At 44.4% G+C, this 13,590-nt stretch overlaps 1 protein-coding gene and 1 pseudogene across 2 annotated transcripts; one reads left to right on the top strand and one right to left on the bottom strand.

Moving 5' to 3' along the window:
• Positions 1–707: 707 nt before the first annotated feature.
• On the bottom strand, positions 708–6,056 carry LOC136461151 (uncharacterized; annotated as a pseudogene).
• A 2,648-nt stretch (positions 6,057–8,704) lies between these two features.
• LOC136456814 (uncharacterized) lies at positions 8,705–12,544 on the top strand. Of its 2 annotated transcripts, none has more exons than XM_066456796.1 (7): positions 8,705–9,026; positions 10,699–10,811; positions 10,902–10,943; positions 11,262–11,429; positions 11,502–11,678; positions 11,782–11,979; positions 12,062–12,544. In XM_066456796.1, exons 1-7 carry the CDS (start codon positions 8,783–8,785, stop codon positions 12,275–12,277), a joined length of 1,158 nt encoding a protein of 385 aa, XP_066312893.1. In that variant the 5' UTR covers positions 8,705–8,782; the 3' UTR covers positions 12,278–12,544. The 2 variants fall into 2 exon arrangements, with proteins under 2 accessions (XP_066312893.1, XP_066312894.1); XM_066456797.1 differs by having other exon boundaries at positions 12,108–12,268.
• Positions 12,545–13,590: the final 1,046 nt, after the last annotated feature.

A 13,590-nucleotide genomic window follows, 5' to 3' on the forward strand; every position in this document is an offset into this window, starting at 1 on the left:
AGGAGTTTAGTTTCAAATAAATTGCACTTGAGATTTAGATGTTACCACCCTTCTTGATTGTAATGGATGAGGTAGTCTTTTCATCTTCATTTTGCACATATGAAGGTTGTAGATTTGTCCACGAACTAGAGTGGAGTCAGCTGCAACTATGTAGGAGGGACGGACACTGCCGCCCTTGGGTGCGGCACTGCCTTCCCTACTAATTTGCAGCAGGGGTGTGCTGCACCTCTACATCAGAGTTGTCAGCGGAATTTGGTATAGCAGCAACTGAGTAGCTTTCACTTTTGTAGCATGTACTTCTTGTGGTCTTATATCACCAATAGCCATTTTCTTGATTGCCCCACAAGGCGGTTCCTCATTACCTACAACATGAATAAGATCTTGCTCTACTAGAGAGCCATTAAAAGCATCATATGGTAAATGATTCACTTAGACTTGAAGTACTCTAGCCACTCTTAATAATTCATAAACACACATATATTTGTGAACTATTAGAGACTACACATGTCAAGTGGCTAGCTAGCAAGGGTTAGGTACTAGTTACCGAGGTGAATATGAAGTTTGAAGTATTTCCTATTGATTTATCTTCGGGTCAACCATATAAGAATATGCAATGTGAATTGATTGATAGCTTGAGTGAATATTTTCAATCAACTTGCTCAAGCACCCCGAAGCTTCATATCACCTTCAAGTACCTACAACACTTACTAAGCACAATTTGGTACCCAAACTATGTTGGGTCCATCATGGTTAGTCACAAGAGACTTAGGCACCCAAATGGCCTTTGTGCTAGCACATGGTGAACCAATCACCTTTCTAGCACAAGTGTCATTCTTGGGCCTCCTAAGCATATTTGAATCAATTGACGAGTTGAGCTTAGGAGTGTTATCCATGAGACAATCCATACTTAGGTGTCCCTTTTCTGTACAAGTGTAGCATAGACGGCTCTTGTTCTTGTTAGCCTTCTCTTCTTGTGTTTTACTTGCTACCTTGCAAATGATCCTCTTTGTTGATGACACAAGGCCTTCACTTTTCTTGTTTGGACACGAGCCTAATTTCATGTCCCTTCTCATTGCATCCATAACACTTCCTCTTGCTTTTTCTTGTCTTGTTCTTTGGAAGTGTTGCTTGGTCATCAACCTTATTGAAACACAGAGACATTGTGTCCCATGTTGAAATACTTGACATGAGCCATCTTCTTCTTCTCTTGAATCTTGTTCATGCCCTTCTTTTCTTTCTTGGTGACCTTGGAGGCTTTGCTGTTTTGCCTAGGCATCTTCATTATGAGCTTAGTTTGATCAGAAGTCAGATTGGTAGCTTTCCATTTTGGCGGGGCGCGGCACTACCATGGTCTGTGCAGGCTGTACTATACCAATCTGCTCCATCCTCTCAAACTGCACACATTCAAAGCAATTTACCAGTTTCCTACCATTTTTCTTGGCTCCTTTTGTGTGCCTGAGCTCATTTTTTATTGAGGGATGCCACCCATTCTTGTATTGTGGCCTTTTTGTTTTCTCAATTTTCTTGCCACCACTTTGAGTCATGTCATTCATGCACCCTCCTGCTATCATTTCATTGAGCCTAGCAATCTCTTTTCTCATAGCCTCCATATTAACAAGGTTAGTGGCATAAATATTCAAATCAAGATTAAAGCATTTTTCACAACCTTTGCTAGTGGATGGAGTAGAGGCATCCTTTGCCTTAGAGGGATGTGAGGTGCTGTCCCAAAGAAGACTATATTGCAACTCAAGCTTTTTGTACTTTTCATCTAAGTCACAATACTTTTGGTTGAGTGCAATATTTGCCTTCTTTGTGAGAGCATGGTCCTCTTGCTCTTTAGCCAAAGCCTTGCGCAAAGAGGCCACCTCACTTCTCTCTAACGCAAGAGCTTCCTTACTAGCAATATATATGTGTTCTTGTGCAATGAGATCATCATCTCTAGTTGCTAGTTTCGGCTTGGACGCTCTCTAAATCCTCTATTAGTTTAGAGATGAAGAGTTTGGTCTTAGGATCCAAATTTTTAATTGTGTTATCAATCTCTTCATCACTAGATTCATCATCACTAGAGCTATCACTAAGATCACTACTAGAGATGTCACTAGGAGGTGGAGGAGGTTTTGCTTTTGAATGTTACCTTCCCACCTTTTGCCATGAGACACACGAGAGAAGTGGCATGAAAAGTTGAGCTTCTAGGTGAGGTGGATTCATCATTTGGTCTCCACCGATCACAAGCTTCTCCTTCCTTCAAAATGTTAGTCTCACAAGAACTAGAGGAAGTAGAAGTACCACATGTAAAATTATTGTTCTCACCAACCATTTCATTACCATCCATTAAGTCATGTGTTGGTGAGAGAGTGGATGTGGCATGATCCATTAGGCCTTTTGGGAGAATCACTTGAGGCTCATCATTTGTTCGTGAAGTTGAGCACTCCTCAAGTGGTTCCTCTAATGAGAGCAACTTCTCATTACATTTGGACTTGCCATACCTTTCTTTAAGCGTGGTCCAAATGACATGAGCATCATTAAGAGGGTCACCATCTCCAAATATGATGGCATCAAGAACATCTTCACTCAAAGCACTAAATAAGATATTAGTAGCTTGAGCATTGTATTGTAAGCATTTCACTTCCTCTCTAGATAAAATGGCCAAATCATCACTAGGAGGTGAAATGCTCACATCTATAATCCGCTCGATATGAGGACCCATGTCCTTAAAAACAGTAAGCACATTAGCGGACCAAGATGCATAATTTGAGCCATCTAAAAGTAGAAGTTCTAAAGATATCCTCCTCACTTGTCGATATTGTCTCTCAAGGCGGTTAAGCCCGAATTTGAGAGCCTAGCTCTGATACCAATTGAAAGGACCTTGATGTCGCCTAGAGAGGGGGGTGAATAGGCCTACAAAAATTTCAAGCTCAAATAAAAGTTAGAACTGAGGGCGGCACTACCTCCCTTTGAGTGCGGCACTACCACCCTACGACCGTGAGTCTAACATAGCCTAAACTTGGTGAAGATGTACTAGGGATATCCAGTAATGATCCTGCAAAATTTCAGCTTGAATCTCTATCAGAATAGAGGGCGGCACTACCGGCCTTCAAAAATAAAGCAGACAGTGTTGAGATTTCACAGATAGTAACCTGACCCTCTCAACTGCTCAATCCTGCAATAGAATGACAAGATCCAGTTCGAAGACTAGATACCATAGAAATCTCACACAAGAGAGGATCGAGCTACCAAACCCTAACAACACCTAACAAAGAGCTGAACCAGCAAGAACACAAAGTGAAGCACGTGAGACGCAAGATTTATCCCAGTGGTTCAGCTCACCTACCAAGGCTTGCCTAAGTCCATGTTGTTGAGGTATCCACAAAAGGATTGGCTCACCACCAAGGCTTGCCTTGCCCTCGTTCTCAAATTAAGAGAATGAACTCTTGAAGTGAGGGGTAATTTCTTAGCTGCACAAGTTGCTTACAAGCCTCCCTAGGCTACCACACGAAGGAGGCAAGCACAAGGGCGACTGCCTAGCCAGCTAGAAGCAAACTCTAAGAGTAACAAACCCTTAGAACCACCGACCAAACGTGAACCAAATGCTCTCAAACTTTGGGAAGTAGTAGATCCACTCTCTACAAGTGTTTTGCTACCTTTTCTCTCAAGTTTTGCTAGTTGGAATCGATGATTAGCTTGAGGGATGGAGGAGCAACAATGGAGGAGAGAGAGGTGAGCTTTGGTCTGTCTGTAACGGTTAGAACCCGAGGTTGACGAAGGGATATGGTAGTGGTCGGTTTGTGACCATTCAGACTAGTATTTATAATCCAGAAAATACTGAAGCGTTAAAGGGCGGCACTGCCGCCCTCATAGGGCGGCACTGCAGCTCTAGCCAAAATAGGTAGAATCTAGAGATTTTTGGCTGGCTGCTTTGGCTGGGTGTAAGGATGTAGATCTGTAGTTTTGAGCATCTGGTTGCACAGCTGACCAACTGTACTAGAATCCCTCTTTATAGTATGGCTTTTCCTAAACTCAAATTCAAAGCATAAAAGAATGTAAATGCCTTTGAGCTGGTTGCCACTTCATTTGGCAATTGAAAACTTCTATTATCGAGTATATTTTCCTCATTCTCATTATACCTTGATTATGTGACTTGAACCATTTCTATACATATGAGTTCACCTTCATGGCTTCAAGTCACTTCCACTAATAATTTGATCCTCAACACAATATGACTCCTTATAGCTTGATTAGTACCTCGACTCAATGCAAGTACTATCTTCTTCACCTTAGCCATGGTACCTCGGTTGCCAAGCCATCGCTTGCCCTTGACCTTCACTTAGTACCTCGAAGCCCTTTCCTTGCTATCTTCACCCTATCAAGCCATACTCAAGTCATATCACATTAAGCATCCATTGACAAACCTATTTCTTCAATATTGTGATCCTTGCTTGAATATCTTCTAGATATGAATGTTGAGATCAATCAAGCTTTAGTTGGATTCATATAGATTGAGACATATGAATCAACATCAATATGGTCAAGCCAATTCACGATTCCTTATCTCCTATTCATCTTGGCTTGACACTCCTAACACTTACTTCAATATCTATCTTCATACTTCTAGCTTGATCAAATCAATGCAAAGTGATTTTCCAAATCTTTATCCATACAAGCAAATCAAAGTAGAGACCATTTTATATCCAACATGAGTTGTGTCCTCTATCATTTGACCTTTGCTTGTCATTTCCTCACTTATGCATTCTTGATTCATTCTTTGACACTTGATCAAAACTAGTCCACTATCAAACTCTTCTTGTTCATGAAAAGCAAGTCCATTATTGAGACCAATCCACAATCATCAACTCATGTCTCATTTGTCATTTGCCAAATATGCTTGCTTTCACATGATGCTGTGATATCCCACAACATAGAAGCCATTTCATTGATTCCAATTGCATTGTTGTCTTTTGCTTGAACTAGATTGTTTCCATGATCTTCCAATACAACAATACACAACTTGACCTTCATTTCAACGCTATGTGGCATATCATCAAGTTTGCCTTCTCGTTGAACCTTTGATATATCTTGTTATGCAATATTCATGTGTATGCATTATACTCAATTTCCTGTTCAACACTTAGCAAGCTTGTTAGACCTTTAATGGTATTGTCATTTAATTCACCAAAACCTACTAAAGGACTAGATGCACTTTCAAGTTCTTCGCCGAGTTGTTTTTCTGATCCCCCGACTTCTTTCTCCTGACCTTCCTTTGTCCTTCCGTTATTCGTGAGGGTGTGTAACTCTTTTGTTAACTCTTCAATTCTTTTCCTTTTTGTACTTTTTTTCGGCTTCTCTTTCTGCCTTCTTTCTGCTTGTATTCCGTTAGTTCCGCCTTGTATTTATTCCAGATTTACTTCCTTTGTTGAGCCCTGTTCCTCCTTCTAGCCTTCAACTTATTCTTCTTTAGTCTTGCTAGTCTTTGCTCATCATTTTCGTTGCTGTCGCTTTTCTCATCTGGCGAGATGTTGCTTTCTAATTCGTCTGAAGATTTTATATCTGGTATCTGGGGCAGTTCCAAAGATTGCTCTAGCTGTTCTGCCATGTATATAGTGTACCTCTTCCGAGCTCTTCTTGTACGATATTTCATCCTTCGTTTGGTCGAGCTGTTGGTAGTTTCTGAGCTGGATCCGAGTTCTTTTCCCTCTTGGTAAGGTAGTTCTTCAACATATGTGCTAGCCTGGGCTTTGCTCGAGGTGAAAGAACCTGGCCAATGCACCACATAGTCTTGTGGCGTAACTGTCATGATCATCCCTTCTTGTGCTCCCTCCAGGAGTATTTTTCTTGCTGAGTTCATCTTGTCCTGGGTAAAGCGTTGATAGATTGACGCCGCGTTGTGTAGTCCGTACAGTTCCTGAGTTCTTTTTTGAGTTGTACGGGTTGTATTTCTTCACGATCATTGTTGTGTCTCTGAGTCCAATTAGGCTTGGCTCTTGTGCTGTGAAGATTGCCTTGGAGTCGGATTGCATTTCTTTCTCAGAGTCGGTTTCATATTCCGCTTTCTTCCTCATTCCAAGTTAGATCCGAAGTTGAGAGTTTCGTCATCTTCTTGGCGAGTTCATATTCTACTTCGTCATCGAATTCTTTTTCTTCTCGGAGACGGGTATGTAGCTTGCCGTCGCCGTCAGCCTCGCAGATCCAGGATCCGAAGACGAAGGTTGTTCCCGCCGAAAAAATCATCTTGAGGTCGAGGTCCGCCGAGCTCTCGAGAGAAATTCGTCGAAAGCCCCTACCTGGCACGCCAGCTGTCGATGTTTTATCACCGATAGCCTGCCATGGGGGTACCCGGGACAGTTGTTCGGGCTTCCACGAATAGTGGAACTCGGCAGTTACGCAAAGAGACTCATGATTTATACTGGTTCAAGCCCTCGACTTGGTCGAGTAATAACCTTACGTCCAGTTTGGCGTTAGCCTATTTACGTCATATTGCTTTGAGTATTGGGTATGCCTTCTAGTCCTTTACAAGGGGTATCCTCACCAACCCTTTATAGTCCTAGGTGCCGAGAGGAGTTGTTTGTGTCCTACTCGGATACAAGGTTCAGAGTCCTATGCTATGCTTTCGGGCACCTTTCCTTGTATAGTCCGAGTTAGGAGTTTTGGTCTTGCACGTTGCTTTGCTCCATGTTCTTCTCGTTGATTGGGCTGTGAGCCTTGTTACCAAGGCCCACTTCCCTATAGTACGGTCTATGGGGGGCCCGTAGGGTTCTCCATCGACATGATCCAAATAGGAGGACTAATGGGTGGGCTAAAGTTTAGCCAAAGCTCCAACTATAAGGGGCTAACAAGTAGTTCTAGTCTATTGAACCCAACAATTAGTTCAGAATCTAAACACGTATGGACTAACAAATAGTTGGCTATTGTTTAGCCATGGCTAACACACCCTTCGAAGAGATTATGCCACTAGGACATTAGTAGCGACTGATGTGTACTTGTGCCTTGTCATGATAACAAACTGAATTATTCTAGAGCTTAAAAACATCCTAATTTCTAAAAGGGGTGGTTAAAGTTTCCCTCCATCTTGGTCAGTTTTATAGTTACATTTTCTTGTGCAAAACGACTAAAATTATTTAATGAGTTAAATACACTGGCGGCCATTAAACTTGTGGCTCTGTGCCACTTAGGTCCACGAACTCTCAAAATAGAAATTCAGCCCCCTAAACTTGTTAAGCCATGCACAGCAGGTCCATACCCCTTCATGTAGCTGCTGACTAGGATAAAATTTTATAAAAAAACAACCTAGCATAGTCAGGAAGGGGTATGGACCTGCAGTGCACGACTTAAAAAACACCCTAGCTATGCTAGGGTGTTTTTTATAAAATTTTATCCAAGTCAGCAGCTACTTGAAGTGATATGGACCTGCAGTGCACGACTTAACAAGTTCAGGGGGTTAAATTTTGAATTTTAAGAGTTTTTGGACCTAAGTGGCACAAAGCTACAAGTTTAAGGACCGCCAGTGTATTTAACTCATAATTAATATCAGTGTATATGTGACCTTTTTATTATGTGACGTGCATATTTACTTGATATAGTATAATAAAGAAGGCGTTCTTTATGGAACTATACGTGTGAATTAGGCCGAGCGAGGATTATTTAGGGAGTGTTTGGTACAGCTTTCTTGGACGACTCTGAGAGCTATTTTAGAGCTCCACCAACCAAACGCCCTTTCAACCAACTGGCTCCACGCGGGGAATCCCGGATATTGCGCTGACTAGAGCTGTTTCGCACGAGTGGGGCTAAAAATACTGGCTTCATCCGGCTCCCTCTCACTCCCGTGGCCCAGCACGCAGCCATGCACTAGCTTGCCCCGGGGGCGCGAGGAGGAACCTCAGGTCTGCAAGCAATGCTGGCGTGGGGAGGGGCAGAGGCGGCACAGGGGAAGGGAGGGGCGTCGTCGGGCAGCGCACGGCAGGGTAGATCAGAGTGGAGGCCGTCGCAGGATGGAGGAGGTGGCCGACGCCGAGGAGACGACGACGTAGATGGAGGCGGACGAACCACGAACGGGGCTGGCCTTCCAGCGGTGTTGCGTGCGTTTGAGATGGGGGCGATAAGATAAGGCCAAGGACCAAGGCCTCGTTTAGTTCCAGGGTGTAAAGTTTTAGGTGCTACATGGGGTGTCGCATGGGGTGTTCAGATACTAATAAAAAAATAAATTACAGAATCCGTTAGTAAACCACGAGATGAATTTATTAAGCCTAATTAAGCCGTCATTAGCGCATGTGTTGCTGTAGCACTTTATTGTCAAGTCATGGACTAATTAGGCTTAAAAGATTCGTCTAGCAAATTACACACAATCTATGTAATTAGTTATTTTTTAGTCTATATTTAATACTCAATGCATGTATCAAACATCCGATGTGATAGGGTGTAAAGAATAAGGAACAAACAAATAAGGAAAAAAAAAGAAAAAGAAATAAAATAAAGGTATTTCGGATAATTCGTCGTCCGGAGAAGCCGTTTTTTCCAAACTGTTTACGAAACTGCTCCAGCTGAATCCGCTTCACCGGTGAAGCCACAACTGAAACTGTTTTGGCTCGAGGCCTGACAAACGGGGCCTTAGCCTCCAGCCGCTGGGCCTGTTGGGCCGCCCGGAGCTCGTCACGCGGCTGATGACCTATTATGTGTGTATATATATTGGCGCCCCCGCAAGAGGCCAGAAGCACCACCACCAATCGCACACCGCCGCACGCGGCTGCAAACCCACCACCACTCGCACACGGCACGGCCGAAGCCATTCGCAATGTCGTCCCTTCCCGTCAAGCGGCGGAGCGGGCCCGTCGAGCGGCGCAGCGTGCCGGTCGAGCCGCGCAATCCCGTCGAGCGGCGCAGCGGGCGCAGTCCCGTCGAGCGGCGCAGAGGGCGTAATGCCGCCGAGCGGCGCAGCGGATCCCCTCCCGTCGAGCGGGGCAGGGGGCTACCTTCTCCGTCGAGTCAACTCAGGATTGACCCAAACATTCCCATGGGGAAGCTAAGGACCACTCTAGGTGAGCTTCCAGCCGCCATCACCATCCTCTCTCAATCTCACCCAACTTTAGGATTAGAATGTAAACCCTAGAGTTGCACATTCATGCCACCGTGGGGAAAACAGAGGTTTGGCGTGGCGATTTCCGCCTTCACGAAACCAGATCCGGATACCTCGTTCCTTCCATCGGCGTGTTAGGGCTCGGGGATTTAGTTTGAGAGGGTGGTTGCCTTGCTCCGTTCCCTCCGGATACTTCGTTCCCTCCACATCGGCGTGTTAGGGGCTCGGGGATTTGGTTTGAGAGGGTGGTTGCGATTGGGTTTGAGAAGGTGGTTACCTTGCTCCGTTCCCTCCATCGGTGTGATAGGGTTCCGGGTGGGGGTGGGGGTGGGGGTGCACGTTACTGTTGGATCAGGGGAGGTGGTTTGACTGCAGCGGATCAGGTGGAGCCGTGGTGGGGAGGGCCATCCTGGGCACACATTTTTTCTTGGTATTGGTAATCCAGCTCATTGTTTTTGAGGCCTCGGCGGCGTCGACAAGGCGTGCTGCAGGTGCTGGGCGTCGGGGTCGCCACGACCTTGGGGCGTATGGATTAGGCGTCGTCTAGGCGTGGAATGGCGTCAGGGAGACGCCTATAGGACTGCGGCAGACGCCAGACATGAATCTGCGCGGGGACAGGGAAAGTCGAGCGGTAGGCACAAAATTGACCGCGGGTAAGAAAATTGGGCGGGAATCGACCGCGCCACAAAGGAAAAGGGCGGGACTGACCGCATATGTGCTCTCTAAGCGGGAAATCGACCGCTTGGAGCCCGCGCAACTTCACGCAGAGAGGCGGAGAGGGAAAGAGAAGGCGGCGGGAGGAACTGGAGCTCTTGGCGGTAGCAGAAGCGGCGGGCCTGCATCTCCGCTTGGGTGCTCCTCTATTGAAGTCCACCTCCTCGAGTCCCTACCACTGCTGGCCGTCCGCATCTGCTTCCCGCTACCGCCGGCCATCCGCAGTGCACCTGTCCGCCCGCTTCAAGTCGCTTCGCTGTCCGCAGGTCCATCCCCACCACACCTGTCCGCCCGCATCGAGTCTGTACGCCCCCTGCATCCTCTCGTTTTGGCTCACTAAATCTCCTCCCATCTGCCGCTTTTCATATTTGTTTGCTCTGCCTCTGCTCATGGATGGACTGGTGTGGGTACTCTGCTCTGAATACAGTGTGTTGCTTTTTATATTTTATATTATTGCCCTGTCACATAGCCACATACGGAGTAGACTAATGCCATGCTTGTGCTTGGGTTGTTATTTTCTTTGACCGTTACATAACACAAAGCACAAGGATCTTTCTTTGATTAGTATAACATCTGTTTGGGTTCTTTCTTTAATCTTTGCACTTTTATAGACCACAAAGTAGAAGTTTTTTTTCCTTTGATTAGTATAAAACTTACTGATTAATACTAATCCTTAGCTGTACTAGTATGTGCTGGCCTCAAGAATTGTGAATAAAAAAGATATGTATGTGCTGCACTAGTATCTAAAATTCTAGCTTATACACTCCTTCATGGCACCTAAAATGTGCATATGGCGTCGCCTACACGTCCGCCATAAACGCCTAAGGCGTTGTGAAGGGGGTAGGGCGCCGCGCCTCGCCACAACGCCTCAAAAACCATGATCCAGCTCGCTTAATTTTGCATGACTCCTGTGTTTGTAGGTGATGGCTTTGTGGATAATTTTGGGATTGCCTTGCTGCTGTTCGAGACGCCTTCTGGCTTCGCAATTTTTGGGTTTTTTGCTCTCTACCTCTATAGACCAGATGCAAGAGAAGTACTCTGATCTTCCTTCCTCATTAATGACTGTACTTGCTTCCTCTCTTGTTACGTTGACTTAAGTCTTATCTTTTAACCTTGTCTCCAGAGCTTGTGGGCAAACTTTGATATGTATGAAAGGGCAAGACATGTGAGTGGCCATCACCCTTCTCATTGTTCCCACTTTTTTTCTCAGTTGCTTGTCACCCTCCCCCAAAATTGACCAAGTGGCGATCTTGCATCATTTATGATTGACATGTTTTATCCTCGGTTATCACCTTTCAGTTTGTACCCACCTAATTGATAATAGGTTTAGGTTGCCTTGACTGAGACACAGGAATTTCAGGGTTAAATTTAGACATATGTTGGATGAAATAAAGAAACCGTAACAAATAAAGTTATCAAAAACATTTACGAAATGCAGTTTTTTTCCCTGAACCTGCTAATGTTTGTTCATTTCTTTTATCAGATTGTTTTTCTGGAGGAATTTCAAACGTTTGATGACAAGTCCATTGCCATTAATGTTGATACTGGTGTTAACAGTCAGCTTACCGAGATGATCATGAAATATTACCGCCCTGGGCATACATTGGTTGTTGGAAATGAGGAATATAAATCAATCATCGAATCAAGTTTGGTGAGTATAAGCTCTTTGTTTGCTTATATATGTGAACGAATTTGACCACAATTTTTGTTTGACTTCTTATAGGAAATTCCTTGCCTCTATGATGGTATTGTGGTGGAGCTAATGTGGGGCATGCAGCATCTTATGCACAGGTTGGTGCCTGGAGAAAAATCAGAACTGCCTAAAGAGGACCGTGTCCCTATGAGTGAAGGACTGAAAATGTTCCTGAGTGGATATGGCTATAATGTGAAACCAGAGATGGTGAGTTTTACAGTTGCAAATGTTTCTGCTTCACCTTGTGTGCACGCAATCCTTCATTTTCGTAGACCAAAGCCAGTGATAAAACAACACTCTTTGTATCCAGGTAAATGAGCAGATTGTGTCGGCTGCATCTTCCTTGTTTCATTGTAATGCTGTTGAGAAGAAAGAGTATCCAGCCTTTTTGAGGATTGGTCGTTTGCTTAAGGATCTGTCAGGCATTGACTATAAGAATTGGGGCGCTCTGCCACTTGCAGCTGCTTTTAATATCATATTGACCCATAAAATTAATGATTTTGATGAGGTAAACCGTACTTACTATGTAAGATGTGTTCACATCTGCTTGCTGCGCTTTCGTGTACACTTGTTAGTCTTGTCTCCTGCAGATCTTCTTTACACAAGATGTAAAATTGAAGTTGCTGAAAGATGCAGATAAGTACGAAGGTAAGGTAAATGAGGGAGCTTGCTTGATGGCCTACAAAACACTGGTGTCTGCCCATAAACGCAAGATTCAAGACAAAATTGAATTGTCCACTTTGGTTTACGAAGCTCGAGGAGCGCATGAAGCTTTAACTAAACTAAGCGAGACACATGAGAAGTAAGACTATAGAGCCCATGCTCAACAGGTGGCTGAGTCTCTTGCAGCTAGACAATTTGGTTTGTCCAATAGGGAGTTCTCCGTACTCATGTAGCTTATTGCATATTCTCTGGAGTTGAGCTTGTGATCTTGGTTGCCTTGTAACATTATGGATTTTAAGCTTGTGATGTTTGTTGGCTTGTAATATTGTGGATTAAGCTTGTGATCTTGGTTGGCTTCTAACATTATGGATCTTCTGTAAAATGATGTTATTAGTAATGATTGGCGTCCAGATCAACCCCTAAGTTTTTCTGCAATCACTGATACGTGTTTTTTAGTGAACACGTACCATGTGATGAGTAATTGACGCAAGCAGACACATCGGGAGATTGCCTCTTCTAGTATCTTTGACCTGATTGCTGAGGAGCTAAAACAAACATGATTCGGTATCAGTTAACCTCCGTGACCTGATTGCTGAGGAGCTAAAACAAACATGATTTGGTATCATTTTTTTTTAAGAAACGATTCGGTATCAGATAACCTCCCTAAGGTCTTCGTCAGCTAATCCCTATCAGTTAACCGTCCTCTGGAGGATTGAGCGGGGATTTTAGCTTATGGAATCTCTCCTGATGGGCCTCTTCGTGGGATCAAATCCCAAAGCTTTGTTTGGTTCATGGGGATCAAACCTGGGTTGAAAATTTCCACCCCGTAGGGAGTTTGATCCCTTTGTGCTTTTAATCTCTACTGCCAAAAACATGTTCGGTTCAACTACATGCTTCAGAGTAAAAATAAAGGGAGTTTGATCCCTTTGTGGTTTTAATCCCTGCTGCCGAAAACATGTTCGGTTCAACCACATGCTTCAGAGTAAAAATAAAGCTTGCTCATACATGCTCAGCACGACAAGGAATCATCGATTCATCATCTCAGGTGTTGCAAGGCATTATCTGGAATACAGAGCATTATCTAACTTCATGTATGCCCCCTCCTTACAAAGTTTACTAGCTGTGGTCAGCATCCCCAACAGTAAGCTAATTGCATAGGTAAACTAGTAGGTGTAGTCGATGTCTGAGATCTTGTACCACGCCGTCCCAGCAGCCTCCTACAACCACCACCAGGTAATATTCAGTGCACACCAGCAGGTTCAAGTGCTGACAAACCTTAACTTCTCATTTCTCAAAGCTAAACTTGTGGTGTTTTGGGGGCAATATTCAGTGCCTGGTGCAGTGGTGAGAGCTGTCTCACTGAGTCACCAGGTCATGGGTTCGAAGCAGCCTCTCTGCAGATTTTGCGGGGGGAAGGCTTGCCTCGGTTTTTCCCTTCCCCAGACCCCACTCATGT

This window comes from Miscanthus floridulus, chromosome 6, assembly GCF_019320115.1.
Source record: "Miscanthus floridulus cultivar M001 chromosome 6, ASM1932011v1, whole genome shotgun sequence".
Classification (NCBI taxonomy): domain Eukaryota; kingdom Viridiplantae; phylum Streptophyta; class Magnoliopsida; order Poales; family Poaceae; genus Miscanthus; species Miscanthus floridulus.

Excerpts from the sequence above, each read along its gene's own strand:
- LOC136456814 (XM_066456796.1), top strand. The coding sequence starts at position 8,783 with ATGTCGTCCCTTCCCGTCAAGCGGCGGAGCGGGCCCGTCGAGCGGCGC. Across the intron at positions 10,944-11,261 it reads TGTATGAAAGGGCAAGACAT|ATTGTTTTTCTGGAGGAATT; the intron begins GTGAGTGGCCAT and ends TTCTTTTATCAG. Across the intron at positions 11,430-11,501 it reads CAATCATCGAATCAAGTTTG|GAAATTCCTTGCCTCTATGA; the intron begins GTGAGTATAAGC and ends GACTTCTTATAG.